Below are 20,817 nucleotides of genomic sequence, written 5' to 3'. Positions count from 1 at the left end.
AAGCCCTTACCACAAGCCTAAGAGATGTAAGCAATTAATGGTTCTCAACAATCTGATTGCTAAGGACACAGATGACAAAATCTAGATTCAAAATTATCTTGACAGGCTGGAGCATGACCAAAACTGACAAGAGAGATAAATGTAAAGTCCTGCATTTGGGTTTAAAAATACAAGTAAAAATCAAATACACTAGTTACAGGATGGGAGAGATTTGGCTTGACAGCAAGACATGTGGAAAGGTTCTGAGTGTCTCTGTGTGCATTGTAAGCTGAGAGAGCCAACAGGGCAATGCAGCCGCTAAAGAGGCAAATGCAATTATGAGTTATGCTACTCAAGAAAAGTAATAATGCCACTCTGTCCTGCGCTGGTCAGGCCTCATCTGGAGTACCACGTCCAGTTCTGGGTGCCACATTTTAAAAAGGAATTAGCATGTCCAGAGGAGGGTGACTCTGATAGTGATGGGTCTGGAGACATCCTGTGAGGAACATTTGAATAATCAGGCTACATTTAACCTGGAGAATAAAAGGAGGACGCATGGTTGCAGTCTTCAAATAACTGAAGGGCTCTCTTGTAGAAGATGGAGCAGACTTGTTCTCTTTTGCTCCAGAGGGCAGAACTAGAAACAGTGGGTGGAAATAGCAGGGAAACAGATTTTGGCTGTTAGAAATAGCTTCATAACGGTACATGTTGCTCAACAGTGGAACAGACGCTCTCAGGAGGAGGAGGGCTGTCTTTTGCTGCTGATATTTAAGCTGAAGCTGGGTGGCCCTCTGTTAGGGATGCTTCAGTTACATCCTGCGTGGCAGATCCTGCATTGAGCCCAAGGGTTGGACTACATGGCCTCCAGCATCCCTTCCAGTTCTATAGCCTCCTAATGCCACCTGTTGCACCAATACAGCAAATAAAATGAAAGCAGCATCCAGTACTGGGGGGGAAACGGGGAAATTCACTATATTGCCATGCAGATTGTTCCAAGGGCCTCGTATCCAATGTTTTTTGGAAACCCCCAATCACATTTTACAGCAATTTATGAATCCAGATTGAAGCACTCAAAACACTTCAAATATTATTACTGTACTGCCATATTCACAAGGGGAAATGTGATTAATCACATAGACCAATGTCACATGACCTGTGTTTTTGTTTTAAAATCACTCACGTTGATTGTTCTAAGGCTTGAAAGCCTTCATGTGTGGCCGTGGTCTAGGGAAAGGTCTGTTTGACTAATTTGTGTTTCTTGGGAAATTTTCTAAGAATTAACCAGTGAAACAATGCAGTTGGGAAGATAAGCTGCTGTTTGTTAAGTAGAGGCACAACCCTTGATTATAACCCTCCAGCTTCCTTTATATTTGGGCACATTGCTAAGCCTTTTAATTAGTTAAATCTGCTCCTATAATCAAAAGCTATCTGCACACTCCACTGTGCTGTGACAATTTCAAAGATTTAAGTGATTAACTTGGCAAAAGCAGTGGGTGGCTAATTGGATAAACTTTAATCTTCACACTGCCAAAATGAAACAGAGGAAGATCAGAAGAAAGAGGAAGTTGGGCTGCCCTGGGTGGGAAGAGAGCTACCAAACATGTCAGAAAGATTATTTTTAAAATGCTAGCAGGTCACTTGCCGCAACCAAAACTAGAAAGCATGGTTGGGGGTAAAACTGTGCCACTACATGACACACACCCCTCTCTCTCATTGACATTTTCAAATGGCAAAAGGTTTTTCTCATTTGAGCTAGTGGGCCACAGCTGTGGATTTTGGAGCAGAGGATTTGGCTAGACCATCTTCTCTTGGGAAGACACTGATGAGAGCTGCACCTTTTTATTTTGACAACGTTTAATGGGGATTTGGGCCCCTTACAGGAGTAAAAATGTCCCCTATGGGAGTTGGCTTTTTAAAAAACACAAATGTCCCCATTATATTGAATTACACAATATTCTTGAAGCTAATGGGGGTTGTTTTGCTAAATATGAATATATTTTCCCCGCATGTCACATGCCTGCCTTGTTTGCTTATTATTACTGTGAGCTCTTGAGGCACACAGTAATAATATGGCTGGTGAAGACTAGAGGAGTACTTTAGCAGTCATTTTGCCAGCGCAATCTCTTCAGCTTGCCAGCTAGAACGACCCCCACCCTCCCTATAGATGCTGTTCTGGGATTTCTCTCCAACCCCCTAGAGCCATTTTTTCTTGTGGGGTGTTTGTACTCTGAGGAATGTTCTGTTGCACCAGGTAGAGCCCTTAAACTGGCTTCTGCTAGTGGAACTAGAATAACAGAATCACAGAGTTGGGAAGGGACCCCAAGAGTCATCTAGTCCAACCCCCTGCAGAGCAACTGAATCCTGCCCTAGTTCTTCTGTAGTAGTTTTAATTCAACTGCAAGTGAAGATGGTTTTAATTAAAGAGAAAACAAGGAGGTAAATGACCTTTAGGCTCCTTCTGTCCTAGTGAGTGTGGCTGACATGTGTAACAGGTGACAAATTGAATGGCCAACTTAACCAGAGTGGATTTAATACAGCTGGTTCCTGGGTTGTTTATTAGCTAGAGATCAATGATTTGGGTCCCCCAAATTTCATTTTATTTGGATTTGTAAACGAAGAACTGTTCTATTTGCTAAAAAAAAAGATCAAGAAAATGCTGTGGCATCTTAAGGCCTTGCCAATTTGTGGTAGCAGGGCCTGTCCACTTCTTCATATACATTGATCATCAGATTTGATCAATGTAAAAAAATACAGCTATCTGCTATCTAACTGATGTGTCTGGTGGATACCGAACAGGTGAGACGGCAGTTGGCTATAGAACATAGAAAAACTGCCTTATACTAGGGTAGATCATACGTTCATCTAGCTCAGCAACCCCTGCCGTAGACAGATACTTGTTTTTATTTGGCCTGAGGGCCACATTGCGGTAGACCACCCCACTGAGGGCCACATGCTGGGGTGGATGTGGCCAATGCACACTTTCATGCACAGCCAGCAGAGGAGGAGAGGTCCCTCCACACTGCAGCTCTGGTCTAAAAAGAGAGGTTCCTCTCTTCCTTAGATGGCGAGGAAAGCCCTTCAAATGTTGGATGCCTCTTACTACCTTTGGAAAAGTGCTGCTTCTCCCCCTGGTGTAGCACCATTGTCAGAAGGCCTTAGAAAAGCACAGCAAACAGTTTTGGAAGTATTCAGTTTTGGAAAAGAGCTGTGAGCTACTAAAAATAGCTTCACGGACAGGGCCGAGGCACCGGTTTGTCACTTCAGTAGACCTTGGAGGGCCAATGCTGCTTTCAGCCTCTCCCAGCCCTATCAGGAGGTGCTGGGGACTGAGCCTGGCATTTTTTCCATGCAAAGCAGATGTGCCAGTGATCCACCAGTCCTTCTGTAAACTCCAAGCACTAACATGTAATTCATTTGGTAGACAGGTATTTGATTTGGTGGACAGGGCACTCTTTATATGTAAAGTGACCCCCCCCTTTTTTTTAGCATGGCATATGCTTATAGTCAGCGGTTAAATGTATCTAAGGCATGGAGAACCTGTTGCTCCCCCAACTCTCATCTTCCTTGATCATTGGCCATGCTGCCTGGAGTTGATGGGACTCCAACAGCACCTGGAGAGTCACAAATACCCCAGTCTTGATGTATCTGAAGGGCTTGTGCAACTTGCACTTTTAGCCAGCAGGTGTCTCTCTCATACTGAAAATTCACACATTTTCTGTATGCTGCAGAAATGAATTTGGTAGAGATCCTGGTTTTCATCCATTACACTTCATTCTTCTGTTACACAGATGCACTTCAACAGAATATGAGGGCCTGTCTCTGTCTTTCATTTATATTAATATTGCAGTGCTGCATAAAATCCTACCTCCAGGTTAAGTGCATGCCTGTTCACTATTCTGCATGCAAGTCCCTCTGAATTCAGTGGGAGTTCTCCCAAGTCTGGTCTGCTGGCCAGATACCACAGCAGCCACCCTGCCTTCTGGGTCCTCTCCTCTCCCAGCACCATCTGTTAAGTAGGGAGCAGCAGAGCTGTAGCTGCAGGGAAAAAAGGGCTTTGGTGTCATGCAAAGTCTGCAGTTGCAACTCCTTCCTCTGTATAAAAATATATTGCAAGAAGAAAAGTGGGGGTATGTTTCATAATATACATATGTTGTGCTCTTTGCAGATATGCAAAAAAAGTCATTCATACATTTTGTATGTGTGCAATTTTGGAGATGCAGTTGCACTTTTTTATGTTGAGGCTTCAGAAACTGTATGGCAGGCTTGCTGGGGTTCCCCCCTCCTTTGAATAAATTATTTTAAAATGTTGAAGCTTGTCTTTTTTTAAAAAATATATTTTTTCAGGTCTAGCCTAATGGCTGGAGGGGTCAGACAAGGTGTTGTAAACCCATGGCTTGTGGAGGAGCCTGAGGAAACAAGAGGGCTTGGCTTTCATGAAATCCAGCAGCAGCAACAGAGAATTATAGAAGGTAAGTCATCCTTCTTGGTTTTTAAAGCCTTAATCCTATCCTAGAACCTCTACATAGGCCTCCTGGTTGATAGCCACTGGTGTTGATTGCATCCTCTTACTCCAGTGACCTAGGTCAGAAAATCTTCCACCTTCACCTTCTTTTGTATAGGATGGAGGTATTGATTTCTGATGTCCAGCTTGTTTTGTCCCTGACCATCCAAAACATTCGAGCACTTTGTTAAATGTTTGTTTTGAGTCCAGGGGGCATTTCTCTGCTTAAGTTCACACACTCGTCATTTGAAAAACAATTCTGTGGGTAGCTAGGAGCTGGCTTGTTAAACCGGAATTCCTTAAGCTGCCTCAGATAATTAGGCACCAAGCCTTAAGTGGCAGCATAGTTTCAGTTCCTGAATTTTCTAGGCTCCTTGGAAGATATCAGTCTTCTGCATCCCTTGGTTGCTGGTGGAAGATCTTGGACGTACTTCACACTAATCAGGCTAACGTATGTCAGTGTGTAGATAGGAAAACCTCATTCTTATCCAGGCTTGTTTGTGAGGGATGAAAATTTTTACTGGCCCACTTTATCTTGCAGACCACTCTTAGCCTGAAACAACCAGAGTCTGGCACCTTGATCTGGGCTGCCTCATCATTATGAGGTTAGAACTGGCTGGTGTGGCTTGTCTCCCACCAAGAAAATGTGGCTTACTTGGGGCTCGGTAAGCCTTTGCTGTAGGTGCTGAACCTTAAAACAGAGCTGTCAAAGCAACTGTCAGGCAGCAGCATAAACCCAGCAGGCTGTATTGGCATAGTGAGCCACAGGTTGTGTAGATCTACCCTGGTCTCTTGTTTAAGTAGATCGAGTCCTTCCCCATGCCCAGGCTTCCATCGCCAAATAGCCTGGGGATGGGGAACTTCTGACCCACGGACCCAATTAGGTCCTCTGGGCTTTCCTGATTGCCCCTCAAGGCCATGTCAAGGGACATCCGCCTTCCCTACACCCAATGTCAGGTGTGGGGCAGGTAAAGTCCTGGCTCAGCCAAAAGTGGGTCTGCAGGCACTGCCCATCAGCTTTTTAGCAGTGTCTAAAAAGGGCTTGGAAGATAGTGCTTTGAAAGGGGCTTTTGAAGACTGATTTTCTTCAGGGGCCTGTTTCAAATTGCTGTACGAAGACCCCTGTTAGCAAAAAAGGCCACCTGGTGTCATTGCCAGCCAGATCCAGTTCCCCATGCAGAATATAGCCCTTTCCTGCTCCTCTCATTGACATCATTTCTGTCTCCTAGGCTCTATGCTTTTTCTTGAACAGTGATTTTATGTGAAGTAGTTGTGAGGCCTCTTTTGCTGATTAAGTTCTACGTCCTTCTCCCTGATGGTAGGAGGAGTATTTTTGGCCTTGGAAACGCTCTCCCATGCACCAGCAGTCATAATGGTGTGGTGCTTGGCTATGCCATCTGTATGGGAAACAGCGTCTTGATGCCAGTAAGCCAGCTTTTCCACAACAACTTTCTGCTCCTGTAGTTCTTGTCTTAAAACCTCGTGGACACTTTGGGGGCATTTCAAAGCAATTGTATATGCTGTCAAGTAGGGAGTTTTTAAAAAAATAAAAATAACGGCTTCTGCAGAAAGATCTATTGAGCCATCAGTTAGCCATTAATCTTTTGCCCTCTTTGCTTAAACAGCCATTGGCACACAACTCTCCCGCTCCGGCACCTGTAAAAGAACCCCCTCCCCCTTTGCAAAACGCTACCCACAGTAGCTGATTGTGCTGTCTTTGGAGGACCTCCCCAAAAGCAACTCTCCAAGAGGGCTCCAGTACAAAAGAGAGCTGTGTACGACTGGAGTGTAATTCAGTGCCATTGGGACCAAGGGTGTGGTAATGCCATGTGCTCTGGATTACAATAGGGGGCATTTTGTAAGACTAGAGGGAGACTTCTATTGCGGCTGTGCTGGCTGCAGCTCCCCTTGCCAAGAGTTGGATTATCTCCCCCCATAAACGCCACATTAACACGCAGCTTGAGAAACCCTTTGGATTCCTTGGTGCTTGCATCACCTATTTGTTTCTCAGTCGTGTTAAACCTTCCCTGGAAAATCAAAAAGGCTTAATCAGGAAACTATATGAGTGTGCCAAAATAAAATAAAAAAACATCCAGTGCTCTTACGATGGAGGAGCAGCTGCAAATCCAGTTTCTGAAGGGTTTGGGACTCTTGGCTAAACTTTCTTTTCTAAGACACTACCCAGCACTGTCACTTTTACCCTAGTTTCTTAAGATCTGTCTGCTTTGGAATTCATTGTCGTGCCATCGGTGAGGTCTTTGGGTCATTAAGCTTTTAACACTTCAGTTGCAGACTTTTCATAATGTTGCTTAGCTGTCGTGGGTCATAAATCTGGGGTTTAGCATCAGAACGCTGGAATTTAATTTGATTTTTTTTTTTTGTTTGTTTTGTTTCTCCCCTGTGCAGAGCAAGATGCTGGTCTTGATGCTCTCTCTTCTGTCTTAGCCCGTCAAAAACAGATGGGGCAGGAAATTGGGAATGAGTTAGAGGAACAGAATGGTAAGGACCGTCCTGCTTTCAGAGTTTGATGGGTTCAAGAGAGCACACAGTCATTATTTTCGGTGTTGTACCTTCTCATAGTTCTGTTCTACTGAAAACCTTCGGCGCGTCATCTCTGCTGCATCATTATTAACCACTCCCAATGATAGTTCCCCCCTCCCCGAACAGTAATAGAAGAGCCACAATTAATCATCTCCATTTCTAAGTGTGATGGTATAAAAGTGAATTGACAACAGAGTTTGCTTCCCACTCCTAGCATTGGGTTCAGGCCGAGCAATGGGAAAGAGAGAGTGCTGAATTTTTATGTCATCAAAGTACAGATTTCAGAGAAGTTTTAAAAAGTGAAGAATTGTTTCAAAACTGTTACTCAATCTGCCCATGTCCGCCTGGATCATTATCTCATGTATGGTGTGGTATGGCCCTGGATGCCACTGTGTCATAAAATATTTACTATGCCTCCCCTTCTCTCCCATCAGTTGCAAAATTAACCAGAGTACATTGGTGTGGATGCCCCTTGGACATAGAATTGGGCCTCAGGGTACTTTTATTTTGGTCCCTGTGCCTTTGTTGGGGGTCTGCCTCTTAGATCTAGAAAATGAGCTGTAAAAGGAGGACAGATTATTTACAGCAGTGTCCCAGGAACAGTAGTCCCTTCGCTCAAGAGGCTACAGTTTCTGTTTGTAGGTAGGTGTAAGGCAGGGCCTTTCAAACTGTGTGTCGGGATACATTAGTGTGTCGGCTGCAGTGTGTAGGTGTGTCACGCGAACACTCCTCATGTTCTCACAGGGCTGGAAAGGGCTTAGTTTAACCTCCGATTTGCTAGTAAAACTGAGTTACTGTGCCGCGAAATGATGCATGTCTAAAAAGTGTGTCACCAACATGTAGCTCTGGTGCAGGGTGTTTGTGTGTCAGTTCATACTTGTGCTTCTCAAGGGAGCCTTCCGTGAGAGCAGAGAGAGACCTAAGCAGGTTAGGTACGGTTAGCTGTTTGATTATTCCTGTCTGAGCCAGTAGGTGGCAGCACAGGACAGAAAAATGCCTAGTGCATGATCGGTTCTTGACCTTGAGGAGCGCATGATTGGTGGTTTTTCGTTTTTTCTTGGAACTGTGCAACGCACCTTTTCCAGTTTAGCATTATTTTTTACCCATAGTTTGTCCTTTGGTCTGGGAGTATGCTTACATATTCTTTTTTAGTTTAAATGATCACATCTAGGGCTGACGATTAGATCAGCCTTGCCATTATAAGCCCTGAAAAGTTGCTAGCCTGACTTTAAAAAAGAAAAAATGAAAGAAAAGTAGCCTCTTAGCTGCCATGGCCTCAGCCTCGAGCTCAGATCTGGGAGGATGAACTGATCGACTCTTTGGCTTTTGCACCACCCACGGGCTGAGGAACTGAACAATACTGAACTTAAGGCTAGCAGTCAGAAATGTGTGGACCCTGAGCCAGGACCTTCACGGACACCTTCCCCCCAGCTTGATTTGCCAGAGCAGTCTAATACCTCCTGTTTCACCTAGTCCAGGAGGCAGGTCTGGCAGGAGGCCACAGAAAGGAGCGCATGCACTCTCCTTCAGGACAGGGTGTTGGCATTTTAAAAGTTTTGGCCTCTTTCACCTTAGCGCTGCTTGCTTTGCATGGATCACAACATTTGCAGGCTAGGTTTTATTATGATTCTAAAGTCTCCTAACAAATGAAGCAGGGGCAGTTGTCTCTGCCCCTTGTCTGCCAGCCTACATGGTTTCCATGCTGACCCTGGGGGAAGAGGCTCAGCTTTATCCTCTACCAGTCCAGCATGGAAGCTCGCTTGGTTTCGCTGCCAGCTGCAGAGGAAGCGATTTGCTTTCCTCCAGCAGGGGATATTCAGGAAGCTCCTTCCTCAGTGCCTAGGAGCAGCAGGTTCGTGAGTGAGGGATAAGAGTGATCAGTCTTTCCTCCACTGAACGACTGTATTTTCATTCTTGCTACAGAGGTAGACACTTTCCTTCCTTCGCCACCAGTCTGCTCACTCACCTGATCGGAATGCCTTGTTTTTCCTTGTGGTGTCCCAGGCAAGTAGTTATATACAAACACCCGGCTGTATTTTACATCCTGAAGTTTCAGTGGGATCAATTGGATCCTGCATTATAATGTAGCTTGTCGAAGTCTGGCGATGCACACCCTTTTCTTTTTCCTGGACTAGTATGAGAGACAGATTTGAAGTTAAACCATACTGTAGCACTCACTCAGTTGTTGAGATGACCCCATGGGAGCAAATCTATAGATTTTTGAGCTTTTCTTTTTTCTTACAGTATGATAGAACTTTCAAATGTTTCCAGCTGTGTCATCTCTGCAAAGATTTGATCCATCTGGTCTGCTTCTAGAGAGGGTTGCGTGAACATTAAGTGACTGGAAGGCAGCAGCTCTGATACTTCCCCATTTGCTGAGCACTTTCTTCATTGAGAAGGTGTCACTGCCAACGACAACAGCAGCAGCAGCAGCAACAACAACGACAACAAATTTATACCTCACCCATCTGGCTGGGTTTCCCCAGCCACTCTGGGTGGCTCCCAACAGAATATTTAAAAAATGATAAAACATCAAACATTAATACTAGTAGACTAAGGGTCAAGTGCACATATTGGGTCCTCATGCCCTGTTTTTCACCCTTTCTGCTCCCAATCTGATCCTGTTTTTTCCAGGGTTTCTGAGGTGCATATTCAGCCCTGGCAAGCATTGCACAAAAGTTAACAGACTTGCCTGCTCACATGTCCCTGGGTTTATTAATTTGTTACGTACTGCGGGAATGATGGAGTGAGATCAGCCTTGAAAATTAAAATTCACAAAAGTTGTCCTAGCCTACAACAACTTTACTTGCCTGCCAGATTTGAAATGGGAAACTTAAAAAAAAAAAAAGCATTTCTCTAATCTCAGTCCTCGGAGAAAACAGATTTAAACCCCAGCTGTTCTGAGATTACTAAACTGAAGGCCTTAGGAGGGAAGAGATGTGGAGACTTTAAAAAAAAATCTGTCTTGACATAACTTTAAAAGAGCACCATAAAACAGCATTTGTAAAAAGAGCCGGGGGAGTGTTCCATTGGTGGAACAGATTTAAACTGACAAAAGAACAAACAAATAAATCAAGGTAAAATGATTATGATCTGCCCACACTGATACCAAATCTCACCAAAACTTCACAGTGCATATCACGTGAATACCTTCTGCTGCTCATGTGTATGTTTGTTTAGTCAGAGTTGGAGTTGCTGAACTTCAGTTTGGGTCTCTTCCATGACTAGTGCTGAGAACTCCCATTCCTAGGCAATATAATCAGAACTTTGCACATGGGGTCTCTGATTAGCCTCGTGTGCGATGTGGAGCACATATTTTTCCAGAAGTGTTCCGCCCTTGATTAATATCAACTCAGTATCTGCACAAATTATCGTTCAGTGATCTGTCTTGGACAGAAGACACAGTTCCCTCATCTGTGTATTTTTGGTCTGTATTGAGGCCATTTTCATAATATGTAATCTCTGACAAGTGTAGAAGCAACTGTGTGTGTTTGGAGCCAGATGAATTTGTAATGGTCTGCAGGAAAGCAGCACTGCCAAGCCTATGAAACTAGCTCCCGTAGATCTCGTTGCTCCCCAAGAGCATGGTAAATGACTGTAATGCAAACCGCAGTGAATCGAACTACCCATCATATTTCCATATCACCGCCGGAGTTGGGAGAGCCGGGTTCAAACCCCCGCAAAACTCACTATGTGCCTTGTTCTGGTCGCACACTGTCCCCCTAAACTACTGATCAGTGATGGTACAAATTATAGTGTTTACTGCTCCAAGAAGGGTGAAATATAAATGAAATAAAAATTAATTAATAGTAAATTAATGTTGTGGGCGATGACAGCATAGGAAGCAGATGCTTTTTGATTTTTGTTTCTTTGAAGAACAAGATTGTCACCAAAGGTGATTTACAGAGTGTTGCAAACAATATATTTCTAAAGAGTGAGCTTTAAGTACATTCTTGATTCTGTGAATGTTCTAATTCCTGTGGTATATTTAATGTTTTTCTCCTTTGGGAATGGCTGAAGTATGGTTCTGTTGCCCACGCATCCTTTTTTTACAGCTTTGTGACATGACCTGCATTCTAAGCCATCAGTTGTGCCCCTGTGACATCTTGCTATGCCCTTAGTTATAAGAAATTTCATTGCCATGATGACACAATTCTGAAGTAAGCCACATCATTCTTGGTGGGAAGAGAGGAATATCAAGCATTCCTTCATCCATCTTGAAGATATGCATTCAAGCAAAAGAAATAAGAAGTTTTAAGTACTGTACACACAAAGAGAAAAATGAGCATTAAAACTTACTTCTCATTTGATTTTACTTTAATAGCAGGTCTGTCATATCTAAGCTCTAGTCTCATGAAAGGCTGATATTTAAGTGTAAAATAATTTAAGTGGGAAATATGAAATATATGCAAGTGTCTTCTGGTTTTTATTTTTAACGTAGCTTATCTGTCAATCTGTTGAAGCTGGAATAGGTGTGCTAACTCTAAATTGATTCCAAACATAAATCCACTGAATAAAAATGTCCCACATCCATTTCTCCTGCATTATATCACTGCTACCATTGCATCCCTTTATCATGTGCAGAGAAAAACCAAAATGAATGGGAAGCAAATGATTAATTTTGAAAAGGAAGATACGTTGCCAGCTGAATTTTTTGCCTCTACCTTATTTCAGAGCACCTTATAAATTTAAATCCACAAAAAATGTATATTCTGAATTCCTGTTCACCTTGTTCCAGTTGAAGAAAGCAAATCCATCAGCATTGTATCACCAGAATTGACCCTTCAAATGCTCTCCCCCCTCCCCCCCAGTATTTTGTAATGATGGGTAACCTGCTTTTTGCCCCAGTAATGGACATTGCATGCCAAAGGCTAAGAGTTTGACGTACTGAGAGTCAGTTGCATCCTAGTGATCTCATTGAAGAGGCTTTTGCCTGTTCCTAGTTTACTTAGTGCTTTTCCAAGAGGATGTGTAACCCAACCCAAGCATGAACAATCACACCAGAGACAGGCAATGGAGCCTACAGCCTAGGTCTGACTTTTGCCATGAGGTGTTACAGGAACAATCTGGGCACTCAGAATCTAGCAACCACAAAGTAATGAGTCACTTAGTCACATCCTGTCATTTACAGTAACTCAGGGTGATAAAGATATTTGTGTGTAATATCTAAGGAGCATAACCTCAAGCGGGACACCCTAAAAGAGTACTGTTCTGTTTTGTAATAGGAAATACCTTGGACAATACATATTCTAGTGGTGGAGAAGAGTCATTGGTTGCTGGCATCAATTTTGCATCTCAAGGAGTTTATAAAGCTGATAATTCTGACTACCTCAAACATTTCGTTTCCTTACATGTCTAGGAAATGACTAATTTTATATGGGTTTGGTATATAGATGTGGTTATTTATTTTGTGATTTTTTGGGGCCTATTTTAACATTAATCTAGCTCTTTGGATTTTTAATTCTCCATGAACTAGTGCCTTCCTTGATACAGTGTATTTGAACTTTCAAAAAGCTGTCATCGAAGCAGCTCACCAGAGACTTCTCAATAAGCTTTAGCCATTAAGGAATAAAAGGAGAGGTCCTCTTGTGGCTCAGAAATTGGTTAAGTTGCAGAAAGCAAAGAATAAGAATAAATGGACAGTTCTCCAAGTGGAGAAGCCTAGAAAATTGAGTCCTCCAAGGATTGGTATTAGGACCTGTGCTTTTTAACTTGTTGATAAATGATCTAGAGCTAGGAGTGGGCAGTGAGGTAGCCAAGTTTGGTGATGATATTAAATTGTTTGAGTTTGTAAAATGGCAAATGCAGTTCAGTGTAAACAAGTGCAAAGTGATGCATATTGAGGCAAACCATCTTATTTTCATATTTATGTTTATGGGGTCTGAGCTAGCAGGAAAGAGGCCTTGGGTAGTGTCAGGGAACTGACATCGGAGCAGAGGGGAGAGGCGGTACTTCCCGATTCTGCAGAAGAAGGAACGAGTAAGGGTAGAGAGAGAGCGTCATCTGGGGAAGAATGTCCAGGTGACACCAGGAAAAAGGAAAAGGGGGAAAGCATCTTGGAGGAGAGGCTCCGAGACTCTGGCACTGAGGACAGTGGAGAGAGTGGAGGGCCACCCCTGGGCACGCCCACTCTGCGCAGAAAGGTTTCGCGCAGAGAGGGGAGGCGGAGATTATCCGTCAAGGAGCTTCTATGCTGGAGGAAATTTAGAAGCCGCCCACTCACAGATTCGTCCAGCGACTGAGCAGCACCAGCAACCAGGCTGCTCGGTCAGGGAAAGACACCACCAACTTCTAAGCAGTTTGGAACAGCTGGAGGTTTACACACAAGCAATCCCATTTCCCGTGACAGCAATCCGTGAGTCCTTTACGTTGCTTGTGTGTAAGAGCACTGGGAAACAGTCATGAGTCAAACAGAAGGAGCAGGCGCAGGAGGTGGAGCCGGAGGCAGACAGAGTCTTGAGGAGAGAAACCGAGATCTGGAGAGGCAACTGGCTCTACTAGCGGCGCGGCTGGATGAAAGGAGGCCGCATGACGCCCAGGGGAAGATTACCCCCATCGCAAGGAAAGTACTGGGACTTGTGCAGAAGTTTGGGAGGAACCCCAGAGATTACAACGCTTTTAAAACAGAAGTGCAGTATGCGTTGGACCTGCAGTACGATGACTTTGCCGACGATGGGGGAAGAGTTGCTTTCGTGGTGGGGCACCTAGAGGGGCGAGCCAGAGATTGGGTTCGGCCCTTAATGGCAGCGGAGAACGCTGCCTTAAAGGACCTGAGAAAGTTCTTCTCAGCGATGGATCACATGTTTTCGAGTGATGTGGAATTGAGTGTGACACGCAAAGAACTGATGGGGTGCAAACAGGGGAACCAGTCAGTGAGAGAGTACTGGTCGAGGTTTGCTATGCTGATCCATAAACTTGGGTGGGATCTGAGTTCGGAACCTATTCAAATGTTGTTTGAGGAAGGCTTATCCCCTTGGGTGAGAGACGAACTTTCCCGCTCGCCCCGCCCTCAATCGATGGACCAGCTGACCAAGTTGGCGCTCGCTGTGGGAGTCTGACAAGAGACGCGCGCGCTGGAAAGGCGGGAAGGGAGAGCTGAGCGTTGGCAGGAGAACCGGATTCCAGACATGCCAGCGTCTGCAGTGCCGCCCGAGGAGCCAATGGAGATTGGAGGAGCGAGCGCGCGCGGATTTTCAAACTCCAGCGAGGTGCGTAAGAAGGAGGGGAAAACCAATAAGAAGTGTTTCCTATGCCAGCAGCTGGGACATTTTGCCAGAGCATGCCCTCAGAAGAAGGCGTGGCGAGGAATGGTGGGGGCTGTGGGGAGTGAGGAGGAAAAGAAGGAGGAGCCAGGAAACGGCAAGGCTTGGCTGCAGGAAGCAGGGCACAGCAGCCAGGCGAGCAACCAGTAGTAGTGCCCAGACCAGACCCTCCCCGAGCAGCCATAGCAATTGAGGTGGTGCTAGAACTCCCAAACAGACACCCCATCAAAGTGAAGGCGCTGCTGGATTCAGGCAGCTCTTGCAACTTCTTTAGCAAGGACTTTGCGCTAGAGCACCAGCTTCAAGTGGTGCCTTTAGAACGTCCCCTGCAAGTAACCACCATTGATGGGAGAGAACTTTTGGGAGGGGATGTACCCACCAGACCCCTCCCATGAAAATGACTGTTTCCAGACACACTGAGACTATTGCCTTCCACGTAGCCACCCTGGCAGGTCCACCCATCATATTAGGAATGAGTTGGTTGGCACTGCACGACCCAGTGGTAGGGTGGCACCAGCGGACAGTCACCTTTGGGTCAGCTCACTGCGTAGAGCATTGCCACGGAGGGGAAACCTCGAGGATGGCAGTAGCCAGGGTGGCAGGGACGGTGGTGGGGGAAAGAGGGAGAGTACCACCTCAGTATACGGACTTGGAAGAAGTCTTCAGCGAGAAGGAGGCGGATCGGTTACCCCCCCCCACAGGTCCTTTGACTGCCAGATCAACTTGCTCCCAGACGCGCAGCTGCCAGTGGGCAAGCTGTACGCCATGTCAGATAGGGAGATGCAGGAATTGCAGAAGTTTATTGACAAGAACCTGAAGCGAGGGTTCATAAGGGAATCGAGGGCGGTGGGGGGTAGTCCAGTGTTCTTTGTGGACAAGAGAGACTCTCATGAACCCAGGCTGGTAGTTGATTACCATAATTTAAACAGAATATTGGAACCAGTGACCTTCCCAATGCCCAGAATTGATGACATTTTGGCCAGGGTAAGGAAGGGGAAGATTTTTACCAAGCTGGACCTTCGTGGGGCGTACAACTTGATAAGGATGAGGGAGGGGGATGAATGGAAAACCACCATGTTCACCCCTCTAGGAGCCTTTGAGTACTTAGTTATGCCCTTCGGATTACAATCGGGATCGAGCACCTTCCAAGCTTTCATGCACCATGTGCTGGGGTCTTTGCTGTACAAGAATTGTGTGGCTTTTCTGGACGACGTACTCATCTATTCAGAGAATGAAAAGCAGCATGTGAAAGATGTCAGAGAAGTGCTGAAAAGGCTGCAGGAGCATCAGCTGTGGGTCAAACTGGAGAAATGCCAATTCCATGCACGAGAGGTTGAGTTCCTGGGCTACAGGTTGTCAGCGAAGGGTCTGGCCATGGACCCAGGCAAGGTGCAGGCCGTGATAGAATGGCAGCCTCCCAAGAACCGGAAGGATGTACAGAGGTTTTTGGGGTTTGCAAATTTTTACCGGAAGTTTATCCAGAACTTCGCTCATTTAACAGCACCCATAACAGATTGTCTCAGCAGCAAGAAGAAGTTCGTATGGACGGAGGAGGCCCAAAGGTCCTTTGAAAAGCTCAAGGAGGCGTTTGCGTCGGAAGAGCAGCTTTTACACGTGGATCTGCGAAAGCCGATAAGGCTAGAGACCGACGCATCAGACAGAGCTGTAGGGGGGATATTGCTTCAGCAGGCAAGGGGGGAGTGGAAACTGTGTGCCTTCTTTTCCAGGAAGCTTAACAAGTCGGAGCAAAACTACACAGTGTACGATCGAGAACTGCTGGCAATTCACGAGGCTTTTCGACGGTGGCGACATTTTCTCATAGGCGCACAGCACAAGGTCCAGGTGTGTACTGACCACAAGAACCTGGAGTATTGTAGAACGGCAAGAGTGCTCAACCAACGACAGGTGCGGTGGGCTCAAGAGTTTTCCAAGTTTAATTTTGAAATTAGGTACGTGCCCGGTAAGGAAAATGTCAGAGCAGATGCCCTCTCACGCAAGCCTGAATACGAGGAAGGGGAGGGAGGACCAGAAGCACGACATGTCATTCCCGAGGACAAATGGGTGTGTGGGGGAGTGGTCGTCGGGAGGCAAGAGCTAGCCGGGTTGACGAGGGAGGATCAATATGCACAGGCCAAAATGCAAGAAATTGATATCACTGGGGAAACGCCGGAGGGTTTTGAAGTAAAGGATGGAGCGTTGTACTATAAGGGGGCCTTGTACATACCTGAGGGGGAATTGAGAAACAGAATACTTAAACAGATGCACGACAACCCCACGGCAGGACATTTTGGACAACATAAAACTATGTTACTAGTCACCAGGCAGTTTTGGTGGCCACGGGTGAGGGAGGAGGTGAAGCAGTATGTACAAGGGTGCCTGGCTTGCCAGAGAGCAAAGGGGGAGAGGTCGGCACCTGCGGGGTTACTGCAACCTTTAGCTACACCAGAGAGACCATGGGAGGTGGTAGCCATTGACTTTATGACTGATTTACCCAAAGCCAGGGGGGAAACGGCAGTTATGTTGGTGGTTGATTTGATGACAAAGATGTGCCATTTTATTTCGTGCTCGCATGCGGTGACTGCAGAAGAAACGGCCAAGTTGTTTGTAGAGCATGTTTTCAGGTTGCATGGCGCCCCCTTGAGGATTTTATCCGACAGAGGCCGGCAGTTCACATCCCGATTCTGGAGAAAACTTATGAGTCTGCTGGACGTGGAGGTGGTGTTCACAACGGCCAGGCATCCGGAGACCAACGGACAGGCAGAGAGAGCAAACAGCGTGCTGCAACAATATCTAAACTGTTATGTCAACGAGAGGGAGAAGGACTGGGTGGACAAATTAGCGTTGGCGGAGTTTGCATACAATAATGTAGAGCATGTGTCCACAGGGATGAGCCCGTTTGTGGCTAATTACGGGTGTCACCCCAGGGCCTTCCCTGGGGAAGGGGAGGGAAGTTGGAGTGTTCCCGCAGCGGAGGAGTTTGTGGAGGAGATGCAGGCTTTACACCAACAGCTTAAGTTAAACCTGGAGAGAGCCAAAGAAGTGTATAAGCGGCAGGCAGACCGGCACCGCAAGGAGGGGGAAAACATAGGAGTGGGGGACCAGGTGTGGTTGTCCACCAAGGGGTTGCCTTTCAAGGGAGGGTGCAAGAAGCTACGGCCAAAGAGGCTGGGACCATTCCAAGTAGTTCAGCAAGTCAATCCGGTGACCTTTAGGCTCAAATTGCCATCTCACATGAAACTGCATCCGGTGTTTCACAGGTCCCTACTCACACCTTTCAGGGGGGAAAGGGAGTGTCTGGGTCAGCAAAATGAAACACCCCTGCATCCACAGATGGAGGAAAGGGAACTCAGTGGACATGCAGCTGAGATTCTCGATTCCAGGTGGAAAGGGGGGAGGAGGGAGTATTTGGTGGCATGGGAGGGGGAGCCAGCTGAGGAAAACGCATGGGTCCCAGCAGAAGAAATGAGGGATGAGTACCTGCAGGAGGAGTTTCATAGAAGGTACCCGAGAAAGCCCAAACCACCAGAGAGATTCTGGAGGGAGCAATTTGGCACCACCAGTGAGGAGGAAGAGTTTGCGGGTTTTCCAGCCTCCGACGAGGAGGGAGGGGGTTGGCCCGAAGAAGAATCCGAGTGGGGAGATTGGGAAGAGGAGAGAGACAGCAGCAAATGGAGAGGGGTGTTTCAATCGTCAGATGGAGAGGAGAGTTCTTTCAGAGGGTTCCCTGTGTCACCGTCGGAGGGAAGGACGGGGGGAGGGGAGGGCTCTGGGAGGGAGGTGGATGTCAGGGAACTGACATCGGAGCAGAGGGGAGAGGCGGTACTTCCCGATTCTGCAGAAGAAGGAACGAGTAAGGGTAGAGAGAGAGCGTCATCTGGGGAAGAATGTCCAGGTGACACCAGGAAGAAGGAAAAGGGGGAAAGCATCTTGGAGGAGAGGCTCCGAGACTCTGGCACTGAGGACAGTGGAGAGAGTGGAGGGCCACCCCTGGGCACGCCCACTCTGCGCAGAAAGGTTTCGCGCAGAGAGGGGAGGCGGAGATTATCCGTCAAGGAGCTTCTATGCTGGAGGAAATTTAGAAGCCGCCCACTCACGGATTCGTCCAGCGACTGAGCAGCACCAGCACCCAGGCTGCTCGGTCAGGGAAAGACACCACCAACTTCTAAGCAGTTTGGAACAGCTGGAGGTTTACACACAAGCAATCCCATTTCCCGTGACAGGTAGCTTCATTAGACAGCTCAATGAAGATGTCGACCCAGTGTACAGTGGTCATGAAGAAGGCGGATGCCATGCTAGGGATCATTAGGAAGTGACTTGAAAATAAAACTGCTGATATCATAATGCTGTTATACAAATCTGTGTCGCGACCACATTTGGAATACATTTGGAGTACAGTTCTGGTTGCCGCATCTCAAGAAGGATGTTCCAGAGTTGGAAAGGGTTCAGAAAAGGGCAACTAAAATGACCAAGGGGGTGGAGCAACTTCCCTATGAAAAAAAGTTGCAGAGTTTTATTCTAGAGTTTGGGGGACGTAAAAATATCCTATGGTACTTTTTAAAGAACTCTAATAATGTTTTAATTGGGCCCAAGTAAATTTTAAAGCTGAAGTTTAAAAACAAGCTGGTTTTATTCATCATTACTGTATGGCTTCTTCCTACTAAAAACATATTCAATAAGGGAAAAATAATTATTCGTCAGCTGTATCTTGTAAAACACTTTATATAGCAACTACAATTATTGACATTAGCAAGAGATTTGTTTTTGGAAATAGAAAAGCTTTTGAATGGTTCCTGTTAATAATAATTACAGGGGGAAAGGAAAGTTAGGTTACTTTAAAAAAAGGTTCCTTGCAACAGTCTTAATCCTCACGTTCTTCTCTGATGGTTTGTAGAAAGTCTTTTCCTTGTACCAAAAGCTTCAGTTGACACTACCAACCATTTAATTGTAGAGTTACAAATGGAGAGTTCAGATTGCTTTTTAATCCAGTGTAAAAAAAATTAGGAGCTGAATATGTTGTGCATAATCTTTTATCTCTATTCAGAGAGCCAGTGTGGTGTAGTGGTTAAGAGCAGTAGTCACGTAATCTGGGGAACCGGGTTCGTGTCTCCGCTCCTCCACATGCAGCTGCTGGGTGACCTTGGGCTAGTCACACTTCTTTGAAGTCTCTCAGCCCCACTCACCTCACAGAGTGTTTGTTGTGGGGGAGGAAGGGAAAGGAGAATGTTAGCTGCTTTGAGACTCCTGAAGGGGAGTGAAAGGCGGGATATCAAATCCAAACTCTTCTTCAGGCAATGATGTTAAAAACTAGTCCTCCAGGGAATATATTATTTATGTAAAATGGGATATTTTGTTTTAAAGTTAATTTTTTTAAAAAAATCTTTAACCTTTCCTGTGATACTGCAGCAATTTGCTCCATTAAGCTAATCAGTTACAGTGGTACCTTGGTTCTCAAACTCCTTGGTACTCGAAGAACTTGGAACCAGAACCTGGCAGTAAGTGATCTGGTTTGCGAAATTTTTTCAGAAGCCGAACGTGCTCCATTTTGAGTGTTACGCTTCTGATTTGAGGGCCACACTTCCAATTTGAGTGTTACACTGAGGACTGTCTGTTTTTGCTATTTATTTTGCGTTTTTGTTTTGTTTTTGTGACTGCGTGGAACCCAGTTCAGCTACTGATTGATTGATTGATTGAGTAATTGCAGTACATTGTTTATTGCTTTCATTTCATGGATCAATGGTCTCGTTAGATAGTAAAATTCATGTTAAATTGCTGTTTTAGGGGTTGTTTTTAATAGTCTGGAACGGATTAATCCATTTTGCATTACTTTGTATGTTAAAGCGCACCTTGTTTTTGGAACGCTTTGGTTTTGGAACAGACTTCCGGAACGGGTTAAGTTTGACAACCAAGGTGCTTCTGTATATGCATTTCTAGTAAGTTCATTGATGTGCCAAAATTAAGGTTTTATATGACAGCTAATGTACCATAGTGAATAGAGTGAGCTGGTAAGGCCTCAGGTCAAATGTCACCTCAACCACAGCTTTGCTAGGGAGGCCTTGGATGAGCCACCATCTCTCACCCTCAGCTCCCTAATCTGTAATATGAGGAAAATGAAAATTACGTTCCTTACAGGATTGGTTTAAGGTTTGTGGAGATTGGAGGGGTGCAGAAGGCTGCTGGTAAAACCCTGTGTGAAATACTGGAGAGCTGCTTTCAGTCATTGTAGACAAAGCTGAACTAGCACAGATTCCTGTTGTGTTCCTATTGTGTATCTGCAGTGGTAGGAGGGGAAGTGGGTTTCATAAGTGCAAAGTGTTATGTATTATATTCTAAGAAGGACTGATTGTCACCTGTCCTACTTTTCCTTCAACTTGCGTGCAGAGAGTTTATAAATAGTGCATTAGAGCTGTATGCCACTAGTGATGGTGTCATTTACATACAGCTTCCATCTGGTTCCAGTTGCTTATCTTGCTCATTCTTCACTACTTAAGTCTTAAAGGTTACAATGATTTTAACCGCTCGTACAGCCAGACTTTG

The 20,817-nt window shown here is 45.5% G+C and overlaps 1 protein-coding gene across 1 annotated transcript in view; it reads left to right on the top strand.

Annotated features, from left to right (window-relative positions):
- The window catches only part of STX8 (syntaxin 8), an 80,021-nt gene that overhangs the window by 10,843 nt on the left and 48,361 nt on the right, over positions 1-20,817 (top strand). Inside the window, exons 5-6 of the mRNA XM_081184500.1 lie at positions 4,324-4,448; positions 6,887-6,979. Coding sequence (XP_081040626.1) covers positions 4,324-4,448; positions 6,887-6,979 — 218 coding nt within the window. The remainder of the gene's footprint in view (positions 1-4,323; positions 4,449-6,886; positions 6,980-20,817) is intronic.

Source organism: Podarcis bocagei (genome assembly GCF_964188305.1).
Source record: "Podarcis bocagei genome assembly, chromosome: 2".
Lineage (NCBI taxonomy): Eukaryota > Metazoa > Chordata > Lepidosauria > Squamata > Lacertidae > Podarcis > Podarcis bocagei.
Note: the sequence above shows the minus strand (reverse complement) of the source record. Positions and strands in the feature narration are given on the sequence as shown.